This window comes from Octopus bimaculoides, chromosome 18 (assembly GCF_046866305.1).
Source record: "Octopus bimaculoides isolate indiv1 chromosome 18, ASM4686630v1, whole genome shotgun sequence".
NCBI classification, from domain to species: domain Eukaryota; kingdom Metazoa; phylum Mollusca; class Cephalopoda; order Octopoda; family Octopodidae; genus Octopus; species Octopus bimaculoides.
In genome coordinates, this window is record NC_142945.1 from 29,316,031 (window position 1) to 29,334,107 (window position 18,077).

At 39.8% G+C, this 18,077-nt stretch overlaps 1 protein-coding gene across 9 annotated transcripts in view; it reads right to left on the reverse strand.

Moving 5' to 3' along the window:
* LOC106867759 (uncharacterized) overlaps positions 1 to 18,077 on the reverse strand; it is a 229,337-nt gene that overhangs the window by 140,865 nt on the left and 70,395 nt on the right. For all 9 annotated transcript variants that reach the window (XR_008266010.2, XR_016244964.1, XR_008266011.2 and 6 more), the window contains exon 8: positions 13,638 to 13,683. Coding sequence is in view for 5 of the 9 variants with exons in the window: in XM_052974422.2 (XP_052830382.1) it covers positions 13,638 to 13,683 (46 nt within the window). In the remaining 4 variants the exon portion in view is untranslated. The remainder of the gene's footprint in view (positions 1 to 13,637; positions 13,684 to 18,077) is intronic.

The window sequence follows — 18,077 nt, forward strand, 5'->3', positions numbered from 1 at the left end:
TCCAAAGTTGGGGGATACAACTCTGTAGTTATGCCATCAATGTTTTGTAAATATACCACGATGTGAATGATTGTGTTTACTTGCACGTGTATACGTTTGAGAGAGCGAGAGAGGAAGAGGGGGAGAAATGAATAGAGATTGAGAGCAATGTGTATGTTGTTGTCACAGGTCGTGTATGTGTGGTTGTGTGTGTTTTTACGTATCTATGTTATGAAAAATAGGTAAAGAATACTGAGATGAAAGTTTAATCTACGACGTTGTATGTATCACTTTCTCTCTCTCTCTCCCTCTCCCTCTTTTACTCTTACTCTCTATATTTTTATGTTGAGCGCGTGTGTAAGAATGGCGTTCCAGGTAGCAGGGATGAAATATAAAAGTTGCTAGAAACAACAGCCAAATCTCCCTTAAATCACACAAAGTAAACAGAATTTGAAAAATCTAATTACTGCACTGGAAAGTTCAGATCGAGAAAATTCCATTGATGTAAAAATTTTTACGAAAAAGTGGAAAATGTGGATTTCTATAAACATTCAAAAAGGCTTCACACAAATACACAATTTCAGATTTATATATTAAGATGTGTGTATGTGTGTGGGAGTGGATGTGTATGTGTGTATGTATACATACACACACAGTGTGTTTCAGCTAAATTCAACAATTTTTTTATGTCTCCTTTTTTCAAGAACAGCATGAACTATAGGCAAATTGTCAATGGCATAGGAGAGCATAAAGATTTCAGTGGTAGTTGAGAAAGGATTAGCTAACATGAAGGAATAGAAGCTATCTGAACATTGGAGAAGAGCTACCTGTATCATGGTGAGTACAAAATCCCTATATAATGACTGTTGCTCAATGTTCTGTGAACATTGTAAAGGTTGTAAAACTTGACGCGGACAACTGCAATGGAGACAACAAGGCCACACCCAACCTCTGGAAAGAATCAGAAGTGGTTGTAGGAGAATTTCTATGACTTCACCAGCCTCAATTTCTGTCCTGAATGCTATGTAAGGGGTGCAGTTGAGAAAAACACTGACTGCTCTGCCTGCAACACCAAGGCCAAGCTGGCAACCAAGATGAAGGAGGTGTTTGAAGTTCTTCCCAGGAACACAGTGAAGAATGCCTGCACTAAGTTCAAAAACTGTCTCAAGGCTATGGTGGAAGCTGAGGATGGCTACTCTAAATAAACTGTTATCTTCCAGCTGTAATCCAGTTGATATTTTTTGATTTTTTTAAATAATTGTATTTTTGGCTAGAATATTGTTTTCTTTTCCTTTTATGCAAACTGTCAAATTCAGTCTGAACAACTTGTACACACATGTGCATATATATATATATATATATATATATATATATATATATATTTGTAATATAATATGTGACAATTATTCAGTTGCCATAATAAAACAGTTATTGAGGCAATTGCCTCGATAACTAAAGAGATGTCGGTATATGTTTCTGCCCTGGCATCTGAAACTTGGAGTTTTATTATGGCAACCGAATAATTGTCACATATTATATTACAAATAAATTTCTCTATTTACATAATATCGAGGTCTCTTTCATTCTTTTATTATCTTACGATTACTATTTATATATATATATATATATATATATATATATATATATATATATATATATATATATATATATATATATATATTAAATAGTGTCGCCTTCTAGCACTTGTGCTGGTGGCACGTGAAAAAACATTCAAGCGCGGTTGCTGCCAGTGCCGCTGGACTGGCTCCTGTGCAGGTGGCACGTAAAACACACCACTTGAGAGTGGCCGTTGCCACTACCGCCTGACTGGCCCTCGGAGTGGTTGGCATTCGGAAGGGCATCCAGCTGTAGAAACTCTGCCAGATCACATTGGAGCCTGATGCAGGCATCTGGTTCACCAGTCCTCAGTCAAATCGTCCAACCCATGCTAGCATGGAAAGCGGACGTTAAATGATGATGATGATGATGATATATATATATATATATATATATATATATATATATATATATATATATATTTATATGCCACAGAACCTTCCAAAACTAGACACCAACATTTTAATGTAATAAGATTATCTATGAAGAAAACCAATTAATATCAATGAATGTAATCTTCAGAGACCATGAATCCACAAGCAGTTTCCACTTTACTAGAACGAAGAACAACTCAGAATAACAAGACTAAGATATAAAAATCTACTAACAAAGCATAACAAATATATATTCCCATCATTAGTTTCCAAATGGATATCACTATGGTTTTGACACATAGGCAGCACCAGTCAATCTGGCAGAGTCAGCAACATTAAAAACATAAATGCTACCTAGAAATCAATAGTAACCAACAGGATTTTATTGGCAACAAAAGGACTCTCTCTGAGTGTAAAGTAAATTGTATGATGCTTATGTACAAAAGACTATACTCTGTGGTAGTGAGACATGGGGTCTGAGTGCAGAAGACATGCATAGACTAGAGGGGAATGACGACAGTATGCTGTGCTGGATGTGCAGAATCAATGTGCACGAATGACAAAGCGCAAATGTGTTGAGAGAAAAGTTGGACATAAGAAGAATCAAATGCAGAGTGCAAGACGAGAGACTATGTTGGTTTGGACATGTGATGCGTATGAATGAAGACAGATGTATAAAGAAGTGCTGGTCACTGAAAGAGGATGGCACCTGTGGAAGAGGGAGACCCAGGAAGACATGGGACAAAGTGGTGAGGACCAATCTCAGGATGTTTGGGCTCACAGAGGAAATGACAATAGACCGAGATATCTGGCGATATGAGGTCCTAGCGAAGACCTGCCCATGCCAGTGAACCTGAGTTCAAGAAGTGTTATGTTCCACCCACGCATAACAACAAAATTTTCACACGTTCTACCCCAACAAACTAAACTACATCCCCCTTCCCTGAACTGTTTCTCTTCTCTTCCTCACATTTTCTCTTTATACTCTATGATTATCTCCCACTCCCCAATCCAGGCCTCACTACCTTGCTCATTGCATCTTTGCTTCCCCCTGTCCCCTCTCCCTCTATACCCAGATTCTCACCAGTAACAGCAATCCCCCCCACTCCTTGGCAATACCCTGCCAACACCTGCCACCATTCATCTCTATCTTCCTTACTCTACCACCCCATCTATGCCCTGATCTCCATTCCTTGTGAGTATTTCCTGGCACTTGCCGCCATCCCTCTCCTGCTTTTACTGTCTCCTACTCTCTCTCTCTCTCTTACCCTTGCTCTTCCCTCTGGATGAGTAATCATGTATCTCCTCAACAGCAACAAACCTGTTTCTGCCCTCAGTCTTGATCACTCACTCTCCCTCCTCTTCCTCTTACTCTTGGCTAGGGAACCATGCATCTTCTTTACAGAAGCACACTTCTTTCTTGTTAATTCCCTCTTCTCTCTCTAAGAAACCAGTTCCCTCCTCTTCAACAGCTCACCTGTTTCTGCCCTTATTCTTGTTAACTCTCACTCTCTTTCTCTCTCCTTCTCTCTGGCTGGGTAACCATGTATCTCCTCTGCAGCAAGACATTTGTTTCTGTTTTTCTGTCACACTTTAACCTTTCATCATCTGACACAAGCTCACCTTCTCCAATGTCCCCTCTCCACTCAAAGATTCCTTGTCTTGCAAAGTTACTTGGTGACCCTGACAGTGCAGCTGTCACTTACAAGGCACTCAGTCCACACTGTAAAGTGGTTGGCATTTGAAAGAACATCCAGCAGTAAAAACCATGCCAAACTGACCTCACCCATGTGAATGTCATATAAAAAGCACTCAGCCTACTCTACAGAGGGGTTGGTGTTAGAAAAAGCATCCATCCGTAAAAGCCATGCTAAAACAGACACAGAAGCATGGCACAGGTTACTGCCTGGCCAGTTCCTGTCTAACTATCCAAACCATGCAAGCATGGAAGAAGGACATTAACCCTTTCAATACCAACCCAGCCATAGCCGGCCGAGAGTACTCATTGTTACTTAAATGTGAATTTGAACACAAATCTTGTTATTACATTCATGAAAACACATGATTTCACTTTGTAAATAGTTGAGTTATAGTATCCGACATTGTTTGACGTGATATCTGAACTCAGTGAATTTTAGGAGATATTTTTCCACATATTTTTCTGCGTTGATTTTTTTCAACTTTGAAAATGGATAGGGGTTTCATGCTATCAAGCAGTGATTCTGAATTTGAAGGTTTTTCAACAAAAGATATGGAGATATCAAGAAAAAGAAAGTACAAAAGGACATGGTGTATGAGAATGAACCGAATATTTCTGTTCCCGAAACTGAAAGCAGCGATTCTGAAGAAACTGAAAGCAGTGATAGTGACAGTGAGGACGATTTTACAGCGGAATGGAGTAAAAAGTTAAAGAATATTTTTATTAACAATTTTTCTGAGACAGGGTCTACCCATAGTCTTTCTCAGAAAGTGAAACCATCAGACTTCTTTTTTTATTTTTCCAGTAAGCTTGTTTGAAGCCATCACTGCTGAAAGAAACTGCTATGCAGAATATAAACAAACTGGAAAAAAAGATAGTTTGTGGTTTCCCACAACTGTAGAAGAAATACAGGCATTTTTTACCATAAATATTATAATGGTTATAAGACAATTACCCAGGATTACAAATTACTGGAGCAATCAGGAACCTGTTGGCGATCAGTATGTTTCCAGTATTATTTCATGAATACAATTTGTGAAACTGAACCAGTATTTACATGTGAGAGACACTAGCAGTACCCTAGTACGTGGAGAACCAAACTTTGATCCCTTACTTAAAATAAGACCTCTCATCAACTGTGTTCAAAATGCATATAAAACACTTTACAACCCTGAGAGATACTTATCCATCGATGAGGGCATGGTGGGGTATAAAGGAAGGGTATGCTTCCGACAGTATATGCCAGGAAAGCCCACAAAATGGGGGATCAAAGTTTGGAAAATTTGTAAAGCAAACACTGGGTACTGCTGTGGATTTAGTTTTTTATACTGGGAAAAGAGATAATAATGGGTACGAAGTGGTCTAGGGTACGAAGTGGCCTAGAGTACGAAGTGGTCTGGAATTTATCACTTCCCTACCATAACCAGGGCCGTATATTATTTTTTGACCAATTTTTTAGTTCAGTCAAACTTGCAGTGGATTTAGAAGTTGTGGCAACATATACATGTGCTACAGTAATTGCCAGTAGAAAAGGGCTGCCGTTGGATATAAAAAAAAAAGCACAATTAAAAAAAAGAGATGAAATAATCCAACAGCAGAAAGGAAATCTGCCAGCAACCACATACAGAGATAAGAGGCAGATAAATGTTCTGTCTTACCAGTGCACAAACATGTGTAGATGAAAATGGCACCCCATTTGTGAACCTTGATTACAACAGGTACATGGGCTGTGTGGATCGGCTGAACCAGATGATGAATTGTTACCCGGTTGGTAGACCAGGTAATAAATGGCGGCGATACCTGGTTTGGTATATAGTAAACATCATCATCATCATCATCATCGTTTAACGTCCGCTTTCCATGCTAGCATGGGTTGGACGATTTGACTGAGGACTGGTGAAACCGGATGGCAACACCAGGCTCCAGTCTGATTTGGCAGAGTTTCTACAGCTGGATGCCCTTCCTAACGCCAACCACTCAGAGAGTGTAAACATGAGCATTGTAAATGCATTTATATTATATATCAAATCAGGAGAGATTCGCAAGCGGTGTAACCATCTGCAGTTCCAAGCAGATGTAGCAATGCAGTTGAGGGCAGGTTTTTCGTCCAAAAAATAACTGCAGGAAAAAGATAATTGCAAAGCCTGCCAGAGAGATATTCCTCTGAGTTCAGTCGATCTACATAAATTAGAAAAAATCGGGGGTTGCAAAAGGCAGTGCCGTGAATGTCTACATCAACAAAGAAAAACTTCCAGTGGATGGCTAGTTGAAATGTCTTTCCAAATTGCATTTTGCAAGGTTGCAGTATGTAGAGTGAGATGTTTTACAACTTTCCATGGTAGAAATAATGTGTGAATATTGTTTGTATGTATAATTAGATTGTATAAATATTTTTCAAATTTACTTAGTTTTACTTTTTATTTTAATTTACCTGTAATTTTAATTTGCCTGTAAGGTGAGTGACCAATTTTGATTTAATTTCTATTGTAAATTTTTGTTATATATGTTCCTGTGTTTTCATGTATGCATGTGAGATTATTTCATTTAGTCGATGTATTTAATTTTCTAGTTTTCTTCAAAAACAAATTCCAGTATTTCAGTTTAGTTTACCTTTATGGTACACCTGTTCTTCTGTGCATTAAATTCAACTGATAATCTAGTGATATGCACAATTCTTCTATATCAAAATTTTGTTGTATACCCAATTGAATATTAGCTGATGATTCATTTTCTATGATAATGTTTAAACAAAATTTAAATATTTTTACATTTTGCTCAGTTTACCTGCATTTACCTGTAATTAGAGTCACTTTGAGACAACTATTATGCAATAGAATTGATTAAGAACCCTTTCTTTAATTATGTTCCAAATATCACATTAATATGTTGATAAGTAAAAAAGTTACAGTTGTTTAATGAAACTAGTCTAAATTCATGGTTATTTTAGAACTTAATTGAAACTCATAAGGGGTGTATTTTGGTCAGAAATATACTAACGAAAGGGTTAAAGTAAAAACTAACAATTTTTAGGACCAGCTGCAAATCAGAGATTATTCCATATTTTCTCAAAATTTCACCACTTTTCTCTAAGCATTGGTTAACACATTTAACTATCCTTTTACAATTGTAACACTATTTTTTCCATGTACACCTTTAACATTTTAATCCTATCAAAAAACATTCCAACTTTATTATTCCACCATATCGGATAACCTGACTGGAAAATACACTATAAACTATCTAAAGAGGTATTCTACTTTCTGCCCAAGGTAATGATGCAATGTGGAAGTTAAAACTATTAGTTTTATTATAAATACTAGCCGCAAGCTTACCATCTACACTAATTACTTTGATATCTAAATAGTTAACCTCATTTATGGAGTCACCATTTCTAGTTGCTTTGAGATCCACAAGATATTTTTTCCTAGCAAAAATTAAAAATACCTGGAGTTATGAATAAAAATATCAGTGATATATCTAAAGCGTTCACTGAGGTGTTTGACCAAACTCATCTTTTACCTTTGACAAGATCATAAAAAAAAAATTGAACTAGCATGAAGACAAATACAAATCTGCCAATAAAGGGTTACAATTACCACCCATTGGAATCCCCTTAATTTGTCTAAACATTTTCCCACTGAATGCAATATATGCGTCATTAATGATAAAGCTGACCATCTCCCTTAGTATATTTTTCCTAAAACATGTATAAACATGGCTGTGTGGTAAAAAGCTTGCTTCCCAACCACATGGCTCCAAGTTCAGTCCCACTGCATAGCACCCAGGGCAAGGGTCTTCTACTATAGCCTCGGGCCAACCAAAGCCTCGTGAGTGAATTTGGCAGACGGAAACTGAAAGAAGCCCATCACACACACACACACACACACACACATATATATATATATCTAATGACTGGTGTAGCAGCACCATAATCAACTGCTACAAAGGTAAAGATGACGCTTTAGATATTAATAATTACAGAGGTATCAAGCTTTTAGATCGGGTAATGAAAGTTACGGAGAGGGTCATAGCTCAACTGCTTAGGGAGCGAGTCAGCTTAGATGAGATGCAGTTTGGGTTTGTGCCTGGGAAAAGCACCACTGATGCTATATTTCTGGTAAGACAGCTTCAGGAGAAATACCTAGCCAAGGATAAACCTCTGTTCCTAGCTTTCGTTGATATGGAGAAAGCCTTTGACAGGGTCCCCCGATCTCTCATCTGGTGGTCAATGAGGAAACTAGGGATAGAAGAATGGTTAGTGAGAGCTGTGCGAGCCATGTACAGAAACTCTGTCAGTAAGGTGAGGATTGGCAGAGAGTACAGTGAAGAATTCCGGGTGGAGGTAGGGGTCCACCAAGGTTCTGTCCTCAGCCCCCTTCTATTTATCATAGTTCTCCAGGCTATAACAGAAGAATTCAAGACAGGATGCCCCTGGGAGCTCCTCTATGCTGATGACCTTGCACTAATTGCTGAGTCACTATCACAATTAGAGAAGTTTCAGGTATGGAAGCAAGGACTAGAATCGAAGGGCCTTAGAGTCAACCTAGCTAAAACCAAAGTCCTCATAAGTAGGAAGGCAGACAAAACACAAACCCCTTCAGGTAGATGGATGGCCCTGCTCGATCTGTAGAAAAGGAGTGGGAAGTAACTCTATAAGATGCACCCAGTGCAAGCTATGGACACATAAGAGGTGCAGCAATATCAAAGGAAGGTTAACTAGGAAGTTAGTTTTTGTTTGCAGCAGATGTTCTGGAGCTATAAATACTGGGAATGTGCAGAAAACAACTTCTGCCACACTCCAGGGAGAAAAACTAGAAGTGGCTGATAGCTTCCGCTATCTTGGTGACCAAATTAGCAGTGGAGATGGGTGCGCTGAAAGCGTAGCTGCTAGAATTAGAATAGCCTGGGCAAAGTTCAGAGAGCTCTTACCTCTGCTGGCGACAAAGGGTCTCTCTCTCAGAGTAAAAGGCAGATTGTATGACGCATGTGTACGAACAGCCATGCTTCATGGCAGTGAAACATGGGCCGTGACTGCTGAGGACATGCGTAGGCTCGCAAGGAATGAAGCCAGTATGCTCCGATGGATGTGTAATGTCAGTGTGCATACTAGACAGAGTGTCAGTACCTTGAGAGAAAAGTTGAACTTACGAAGCATCAGTTGTAGTGTGCAAGAGAGACGACTGCGCTGGTATGGTCATGTAGCAAGAATGGATGAGGATAGCTGTGTGAAAAAGTGCCACACCTTAACAGTTGAGGGAACCTGTGGAAGAGGTAGGCCCAGGAAGACCTGGGATGAGGTGGTAAGGCACGACCTTCAAACATGGGGCCTCACCGAGGCGATGACTTCTGACCGAGACCTTTGGAAATATGCTGTGCGCGAGAAGACCCGGCAAGCCAAGTGAGACCTAAATCTAAGGCCCAGCCAGTCCACTTATGCGTACCTTCCTTCCTTCATTGGACACTAAATTCCACTTGTGAAGACCTGTTGAGGCAAGTGAAATCGAAATCGAAATCGAGTTAAATTAAAATTGGACACTAAACCCCACTTGCGAAGACCTGTTGAGGCAAGTGAAATAGAAATAGATTGTTGCCGTGCCGCTGAACTGGCTTTGTGCGGGGCCGTCATGGGATTTTCAAGCGAGATCGTTGCCAGTGCTCCTGGACTGGCCCATGTGCAGGCAACACATGAAATCTTTCAAGCGGGATCGTTTGCCAGTGCCCCCGGACTGGCTCATGTGCGGGCGACACATGATATCTTTCGTGCAAGATCGTTGCCAGTGCCCCTGGACTGGCTCTTGTGCGGGTGACACATGATATCTTTCGTGCGAGATCATTGCCAGTCCCCCTGGACTGGCTCATGTGCGGGCGACACATGATATCTTTCGAGCGGGATCGTTGCCAGTGCCCCTGGACTGGCTCTTGTGCGGGTGACACATGAAATCTTTCGAGCGGAATCGATGCCAGTGCCCCTGGACTGGCTCGTGCGGGCGGCACATGAAATCTTTCGAGCGAGATCGTTGCTGGTGCTCCTGGGCCGGCTCTTGTGTGGGTGACACATGATATCTTTCGTGCGAGATCATTGCCAGTGCTCCTGGACTGGCCCATGTGCAGGCAACACATGAAATCTTTCAAGCGGGATCGTTTGCCAGTGCCACCAGACTGGCTCATGTGCGGGCGACACATGAAATCTTTCGAGTGAGATCGTTGCCAGTGCACCTGGACTGGCTCTTGTGCGAGTGACACATCAAATGTTTCGAGCGGGATCGTTTGCCAGTGCCCCCGGACTGGCTCATGTGAGGGCGACACATGAAATCTTTCGAGCAGGATCGATGCCAGTGCCCCTGGACTGGCTCATGTGCGGGTGACACATTAGGTTTTTCGAGCGAGATTGTTGCCGGTGCCCCTGGACTGGCTCATGTGCGGGCGACACATGAAATCTTTCGAGCGGGATCGTTGCCACTGCCCCTGGACTGGCTCATGTGCGGGCGACACATGAAATCTTTCGAGCGAGATCGTTGCTGGTGCCCCTGGGCCGGCTCCTGTGCGGGTGACACATGAGGTTTTTCAAGCGAGATCGTTGCCGGTGCCCCTGGACTGGCTCATGTGCGGGTGACATGAAATCTTTCGAGCGAGATTGTTGCCAGTGCCCCTGGACTGGCTCTTGTGCGGGTGACACATGAAATGTTTTGAGCGGGACGGGATCGTTGCCAGTGCCCCTGGACTGGCTCATGTGCGGGCGACACATGAAATCTTTCCGAGCGGGATTGTTGCCGGTGACCCTGGGCTGGCTCTTGTGTGGGCGACACATGAGGTTTTTCGAGCGAGATCGTTGCTAGTGCCACTGGACTGGCTCTTGTGCTGGTGACACATGAAATTTCTTCGAGCGAGATCGTTGCCGGTGCCCCTGAACTGGCTCTTGTGTGGGGTTGTTGTAGGATTTTCGAGCGAGATTGTTGCTGGTACCCCTGGACTGGCTCTTGTGCGGGTGACACATGAGGTTTCTCGAGCGAGATGAGCCTGGCCGTTGCCAGTACCGCCTGACTGGCCTTCGTGCGGGTGACACGTAAAAGCACCCACTACACTCTCTGAGTGGTTGGCGTTAGGAAGGGCATCCAGATGTGGAAACACTGCCAAATCAGATTGGAGCCTGGTGTAGCCATCTGGTTTCACCAGTCCTCAGTCAAATCGTCCAACCCATGCTAGCATGGAAAGCGGACGTTAAACGACGATGACGATATATATGTGCTGTGCGTGAGAAGACCCGGCAAGCCAAGTGAGATCGTTGCCAGTGCCCCTGGACTGGCTCTTGTGCGGGTGGCACATAAGATTCACCATTTTGAGCGTGACCGTTGCCAGTGCCGCCTGACTGGCCTTCGTAGGGTTTTCGAGCGAGATCGTTGCCAGTGCCCCTGGACTGGCTTTTGTGCAGGTGGCACATAAAAGACACCATTTCGAGCGTGGCCGTTGCCAGTACCGCCTGACTGGCCTTCGTGCGGGTGACACGTAAAAGCACCCACTACACTCTCTGAGTGGTTGGCGTTAGGAAGGGCATCCAGCTGTAGAAACGCTGCCAAATTAGATTGGAGCCTGGTGTTGCCATCCGGTTTCACCAGTCCTCAGTCAAATCGTCCAACCCATGCTAGCATGGAAAGCGGACGTTAAACGATGATGATGATATATATATATATATATGTATATATATATATATATATATATATATATATATATATATATATATGTATGTATGTATGTATGTAAGTATGTATGTATGTATGTATCTATATAGGCACAGGAGTGGCTGTGTAGTAAGTAGCTTGCTTACCAACCACATGGTTCTGGGTTCATTCCCACTGCGTGGCACCTTGGGCAAGTGTCTTCTGCTATAGCCTTGGGCCAACCAAAGCCTTGTGAGTGGATTTGGTAGATGGAAACTGAAAGAAGCCTGCCGTATAAATGTATATATATATATATATATATATATATATATATATATATATATATATATATATATGTATATATATATATATATATATATGTATATGTGTGTATATGTTTGTGTGTCTGTGTTTGTCCCCCCAACATTGCTTGATAGCCGATGGTGGTGTGTTTATGTCCCTGTAACTTAGATGTTCGGCAAAAGAGAGCAATAGAATAAGTACTAGGCTTACAAAGAATAAGTCCTGGGGTCGATTTGCTCGACTAAAGGCGGTGCTCCAGCATGGCTGCAGTCAAATGACTGAAACAAGTAAAAGAGTAAAGAGTATATGTGTGTGTGTGTCTTTGTGTCTGTGTTTGTCCCTCCATCAACACTTGACAACTGGTATTGGTATGTTTACATCCCTGTAACTTAGCAGTTCGGCATAAGTGAGTGATGGAATAAGAACCAAGATTTAAAAAAATAAGTACTGGAGTTGAGTCATTCAACTAAAATTGTTAAAGGTGGAGCCCCAGCATAGCCACAGTCTAATGACTGAAACAGGTTAAAGATAAGATTACAAAAAGCCTTCACTGTTCTTAATAGAAATATACTAGTAGCCTTTACAATACCAATTACACTAAATATACTTTCTTCCACCTTTTCAAATCAAGATTAGTATACAGCGTAGAAAAATCATAAACATACATGATCATAACTACTTTGACTCTTTGCAATTTGTTTAAAAATTTGTTACTGGATCTTGTACTCCAAAAAAGGCTTACTTCAGAATTGCTAAAGATTTGTTTGCAGTAGCTCATAAAGTATGACCTAATCATATTTAAAGCTTCATTAAGTGGTAAAAATAGTTGTTTGTTAGTACATTTTCTAGTTCCTACAATAAATCTACTTTTATATGATACCTTGTGCAGTTTACGAATGGAAAAAAAATTGGGTATAACCATATTTTTCTCTTCCTCATTGGAACCACTCAACTTTTCGCCTTCAGAAACTAATATCCTTATTACCTCAATAGCCAATCACCAATTAAATAAATTGTGTTAAATGCTCAAAAGGCTCCCTTCTATACATGAGTGACTGACTTGCTACCATATCCAAGAAACCCCTTTCTTATGCAGATGACATAAGCTTTCATTTCCCCCTAATATTCTTCAAACATGTATTATCCACTCACAATCTTGATACTACATGCCAAACACACATTGAATTCGTGAATAGAGACCTTTAAAGCATCCTCAAATGGAGAGATGTCATTCAAAAGTAAGACAACACAACTCCTACTCATACCAATGAAACATCATTGCACCACCTGCCACTTAATTATAAACAACAGCCATCTGGAGCCCTCAAAATTACTTTAACTGTTGGGTCTCTCTATCACCAATGATCTATCCTACCAAAAGCATATTTCTAACATAGGTTTGCATCCCAATAACTAACCTGTCTCTTCAGAGCCAGAACATACCTCATCTTTTGAGAATTATTTACATTCTAGAGAGCTCAGCTGAAGCCCACAACTGAGCATTGCTCTCACATGTGAAACAGTGCTGCCACTATACGGACAGCTTAGAGTGTATCCATAAAAGGGCTACCTGACTGATTATCCTAAAGTCACACAAAGACATGATCCAGCCTTTTACCTACAGGTATGCAGTATTCTCTCTCTCGCTCTCTTTCCTACTATACTATAATGGCCTTTGCTCCTTAGAGCAAGCTGGGCTCATATCACCTTCATTCATACATTCCTGTCCCCTAATCTCTCCTCTTCTCACCCTCTTTGTTTTTTTCTAACTCCCCAGGACCATTACAGATCACAACACTCACTCCTCCTTTCTCTAGAATGTCAGCACTCTGGAATTACCCCCTGGCTTATGTCATTCCCACAGGTACAAGAGAAATATTGATAGTGTCAATCTCACTAGTAAACGAAAAAAGAATGTATACATTACATGAACAATAACTCAATAATTTTAGAAAAAAGAAAGAATTCTTAGGTCCTATTTGATTAATAAGCAAACGGAAAAAAACTTACTTGCTAACTTGCGGCTTCTGAGAACAACTGTATCAAGTTCTTCTATCTATAAAGATAGATAGATAGATAGATAGATAGATAGATAGATAGATAGATAGATAGACAGACAGACAGACAGACAATGAAGGGATCAATAAATAAATGAACAAAAAGATAGGTAGGTAGATGGTTAGGTGGGTGAGTTGTTGAGAGGATAAGTAGAGAGACAGGTAGACAGGTAATAAAAGGATTGAAAAATTGACAGATAAACAGCAGACAAAAATAAAAAATAAAAGGAAAAGAGAAAGATGGCTACATAGATTCACTAAATGCAAAACATTTTACCCACAAATTTGTATTCTCAAAGACAGTTTTGATTAGAACAATTATGAACTGTGTTGCCTGTATTTACTATAGTATAAGACTATTAGAGAAGTGTGCGAATAAAGATAAATGTATGGATGTGTAAAACTATATTGTGGTGATATTGCCCCAGTGAGTTGGAGTCACAACCCAGTTCTTATTTCTAACTAAATTTTCCATTACACTGGTTTGTGGGTTATGTCCTTGTCTATAGACTGAAAAGGTTGACTTCTTGTCAGTCAAGGAAAAATTTGTACTGACTGAATAAATACTTCACAACACATTTTCATTGTCATTTCATATATCAATAATACCACTGTTTTCCTAACTCCTGTATTGCAGCGAAACATACACTGAATGTCCATAATGCTACCCATATCAAATCACACACCAAACAAGTGAACAAATGAATGTCTACATTCACACAATACTATCTCCTTCTCTCTCTCATTTCTCCCTCCTACCCCCAAAATGCCACACATCAAATTTCCTTAACTATCATCGCTTAGCTATCTACCACTTTCTCACCTTTTTTACTCACCATTCTATTACATTTATGGTCTGCTCCTCTCTCATCACTATCTCTTCTGCCTGGTAGAGTTGTAGCAAGGCTTCTGCCTAGTTTCAAACCACTGTACTCAGATTACCAGTTTAGAAGCATGACATAACTATATTTCCATCAAAGGCAAGACTAGCTACAAGAAATTAACTATACTGCCACAAAAGCCACAAATACCAATGTGAACATAATTTGATTAATCAGTATCAGCTGGTATCTAACCCCAAAATGCAACATATCTGAAAGAAAGTTGTGTGAAATTCTCGCCTATGTTCTGGAAGTTTTGCTAAAAGTTATAAAGAGCTAAGATATTGAACAAGACAGAATGGCCTCAAATGCTACATTGTTACCCTGAGAGGTGTTCTCACTTTATCTACTTCTTCAATCTTTAACAATTGCAAGTAGTTATAATTAATGAAAATATTTCACTTCCAGCTTCCTCTACTTCTCTATCACTTCAGAGTTAGTGGCTTTCTCTAAGTTTACTAAAGACAAGATTCAGATCCTCCTGGAGAAGATGGAATATTTTAAAACACTTTGTCTTTCCATTCATTCAACTTCCCATTCCAGAAATTCAGCACAAAAATACTCCTCTAGTTCTTGTAGAACCCACACAGTTGGTATCATGATATACAAGCATGTTCCTTCCATTATGCTTCTAAGCAACAGGAAAACACGAATGTCAAGAATCAACAGTGACTACATTGCCTGGCAGTTCTTTAGTACATTGAGTATTTTGTTTTCAATACTTCTTCAAAATCTCATTTTGTTGTGGATACTAGTGCTGATCAGAGCTTATTTTCTTCATCATCTTGGTCTCCTGGTTGATTTATAACACCAAAGATTAATGGATTCTGTGACAAATTTATGGAATTAATTTGAAATTGCACAAAAATAATTAAAAAGCGCTCCTTGACATTCAACTGTTCATGTACACTCCATTGTTTTTGTTTGCATTAGGCAAGTAAAATGTTTCAATATAGCAGCTGACCGGCAAAGTGAGATTGTAACTAAAAAAAAAGCAGGCCATAGCACCAAAGACATGGCTTCAAAAGTTGGTGTTGATCACAAAACAATCTATAATGTCATGAAGCACTACAGTGAGACAGGTTCAGTCAACAGCAAGCCCATTCTTCAAATAAAACCAAATAATGACATACATACATATTGGCCTCTTTTTAGTGGTGTTTGCTCACAGCCAGTCACATACTTATATGAGATTTGTTGCCCATGATATAAAGGAAACAATGAATAAACGTTCACTGGTATAGTGAATATCTGCCTGAATCTGACATTCCTGCTAGACGCTGCAAGAATGATTTTTGCCTCCCTCCATTATACTGTTGTTAAACACAGGATATCTATAAGAGACATTATCTCTGGACGAATAACATAGTAAATTGCTTTTTAACGGTTCATTTACATTACATGTAATACATAGATGGTTATTTTAACTTAGAACTGTTGCATATAACAGATGTATATTCAGCTGGGAAGCAATTCGAAATTGTAGTGAACGTGTATTAATTGTTTTGTTTGTATTGGAGGTGACAAATCTCGTCTCATTTGGCTGTAAAGTATACGTCATTAATATGAGTCAATTAGGCTAAAATGCATCTGGTGTCCTCCCTGCCCTCTGCAGGGATGAATTTTGCCACCCCCCTAGGATGAAACAATTGGTGGGTGTCATCTGAAAGAGAGTGTCATGAAATCTATGGTGGAGTATGTGGAAAATGGCTAAAAGTCTTGATATCTCCCAGACAACCATATGATGGGTCACGCATGAAGACTTAAATTGAAAGTCATTAAAATTGCAACGTTAACACCTAATTTTGGCTGCTTCCAAAGAAAGAAAATGGTGAAAGAGATTCAGAACGCCAGTGACAATGTCTTCATCTGGTCGGATGAAAAGATATTCACCACGTAGGCTGTAGTGAACACCCAGAATGACAGGATTTTGTCCATGAGGTTGGATGCTGTTCCCACAGGTACCTGTAAGATATCTCACCAAATGAAACTCACTGAAGCGATGGTTTGGGCAGCAATGCCATCCGATAGTGGAAAATCTGCTCTGGTGTTCATTAAGGAAGGGACAATTTACATGAAATTGTTGGAGGGTAATGTTTTGCCATGGGTGACCGAAGCATTTGGAGATAATTATTTGTTCATGCAAGGTGGTGCTCCTTCTCATATGTTCAATGTGACATAGAAGTGGTGCAGGAGCCATTTCAGCGGGTTCTGGAACAAGAATGTGTGCCCACCCACTCCAGCCCAGAAGTCAACCCTATGGACTTCACTATTTGGTCCATTCTAGAAAGTGACGTTTCAAGAGATTCCTATAAAAATATCACTGCTCTGAAAAAAAGCCTTAGTTACGTTCTGGGATCGTTGAAAAGAAGTCGTCCAGTGTTTGTGTGATTCTTTTCTTGGCTGTTTACGAAAGATTGTGAAGGCTAAAAGTGGACATATTGAATGAAATACATCTTGATATGTTACATGACCATATTTAGTTAAATCCTTAAGAACTTGTGTGTTTTATGCCCTTTGCTAAAAATTATGACTAAAAATCAATTGGGAGTTCTTTATGGTGCACCCTGTACAGTATTAGTACAAAAACTACTACCATAAATACTCTTTTTTTGCTTCATTTTTTTTTTTGTGGCTTCTATATCTAACAGTTTCAGTTGATTTCTCATAGAAATAACTTCTGTCTTCAATAGCAATTAATGCTGCATTGTGGAATTCATTTCTTAGTTGATTTCTGGATATCACTTGCCTGATTTTTACTGATAGAAGGCTATTACATTCAACACACCATATCATTAAGACTGAACCTCCTGTTTCTGCTCATCATAGATGCCTTGTTCCAGCTAGATGGAAAATTGCGAAGAAGACTTTAATACTCTCAATTACTGTCTTATTTATACATGGGACAAGAAATAATGGAATCACAAAAAAAAAAGAAGCATTGAAATTGAAGGTTATCTTGATATATGATTTCACAATGTTCTAACTTGGCAAGAATGCTATCATTTAAGTCTTTTTCTTCATCAAAACTATGGTCCCACATTCTTTCTTGACTTTCAAAATGTTGATGGTCATTTTTGCACTTCTTATAGGGAAGCATCTTTAGATAAGGATTGTTACAGGATGATAATCATTAGATGGTAGTTATGTCAGAGGCTTCAGTGTTTTGCGAGGGAAGGAAGCACTGTTTGCTATTCTACTCAAAAACTGTGATTTAGATGATCCAGTATCAATATGGTTAAAGAATTGAAATGATTATGCAGAAGATTACAAATACTAGATTTAGTTGCAATATCCTGGTAGGTAAATATAATACAGTGATGAATTCCACAATGTAGCATTAATTGCTATTGAAGACTGAAGTTGTTTCTATGAGAGGAAATGAATTGCATAAGTATGGACACCCACATACCAATCAATCTGAAATTGATAGTCCAACAGGAGAACTATTAAAAGAAACTTGCCACAACAGTGAAGATGCCTTAAGAAATGGTAGTGAAAATGAACCCAAA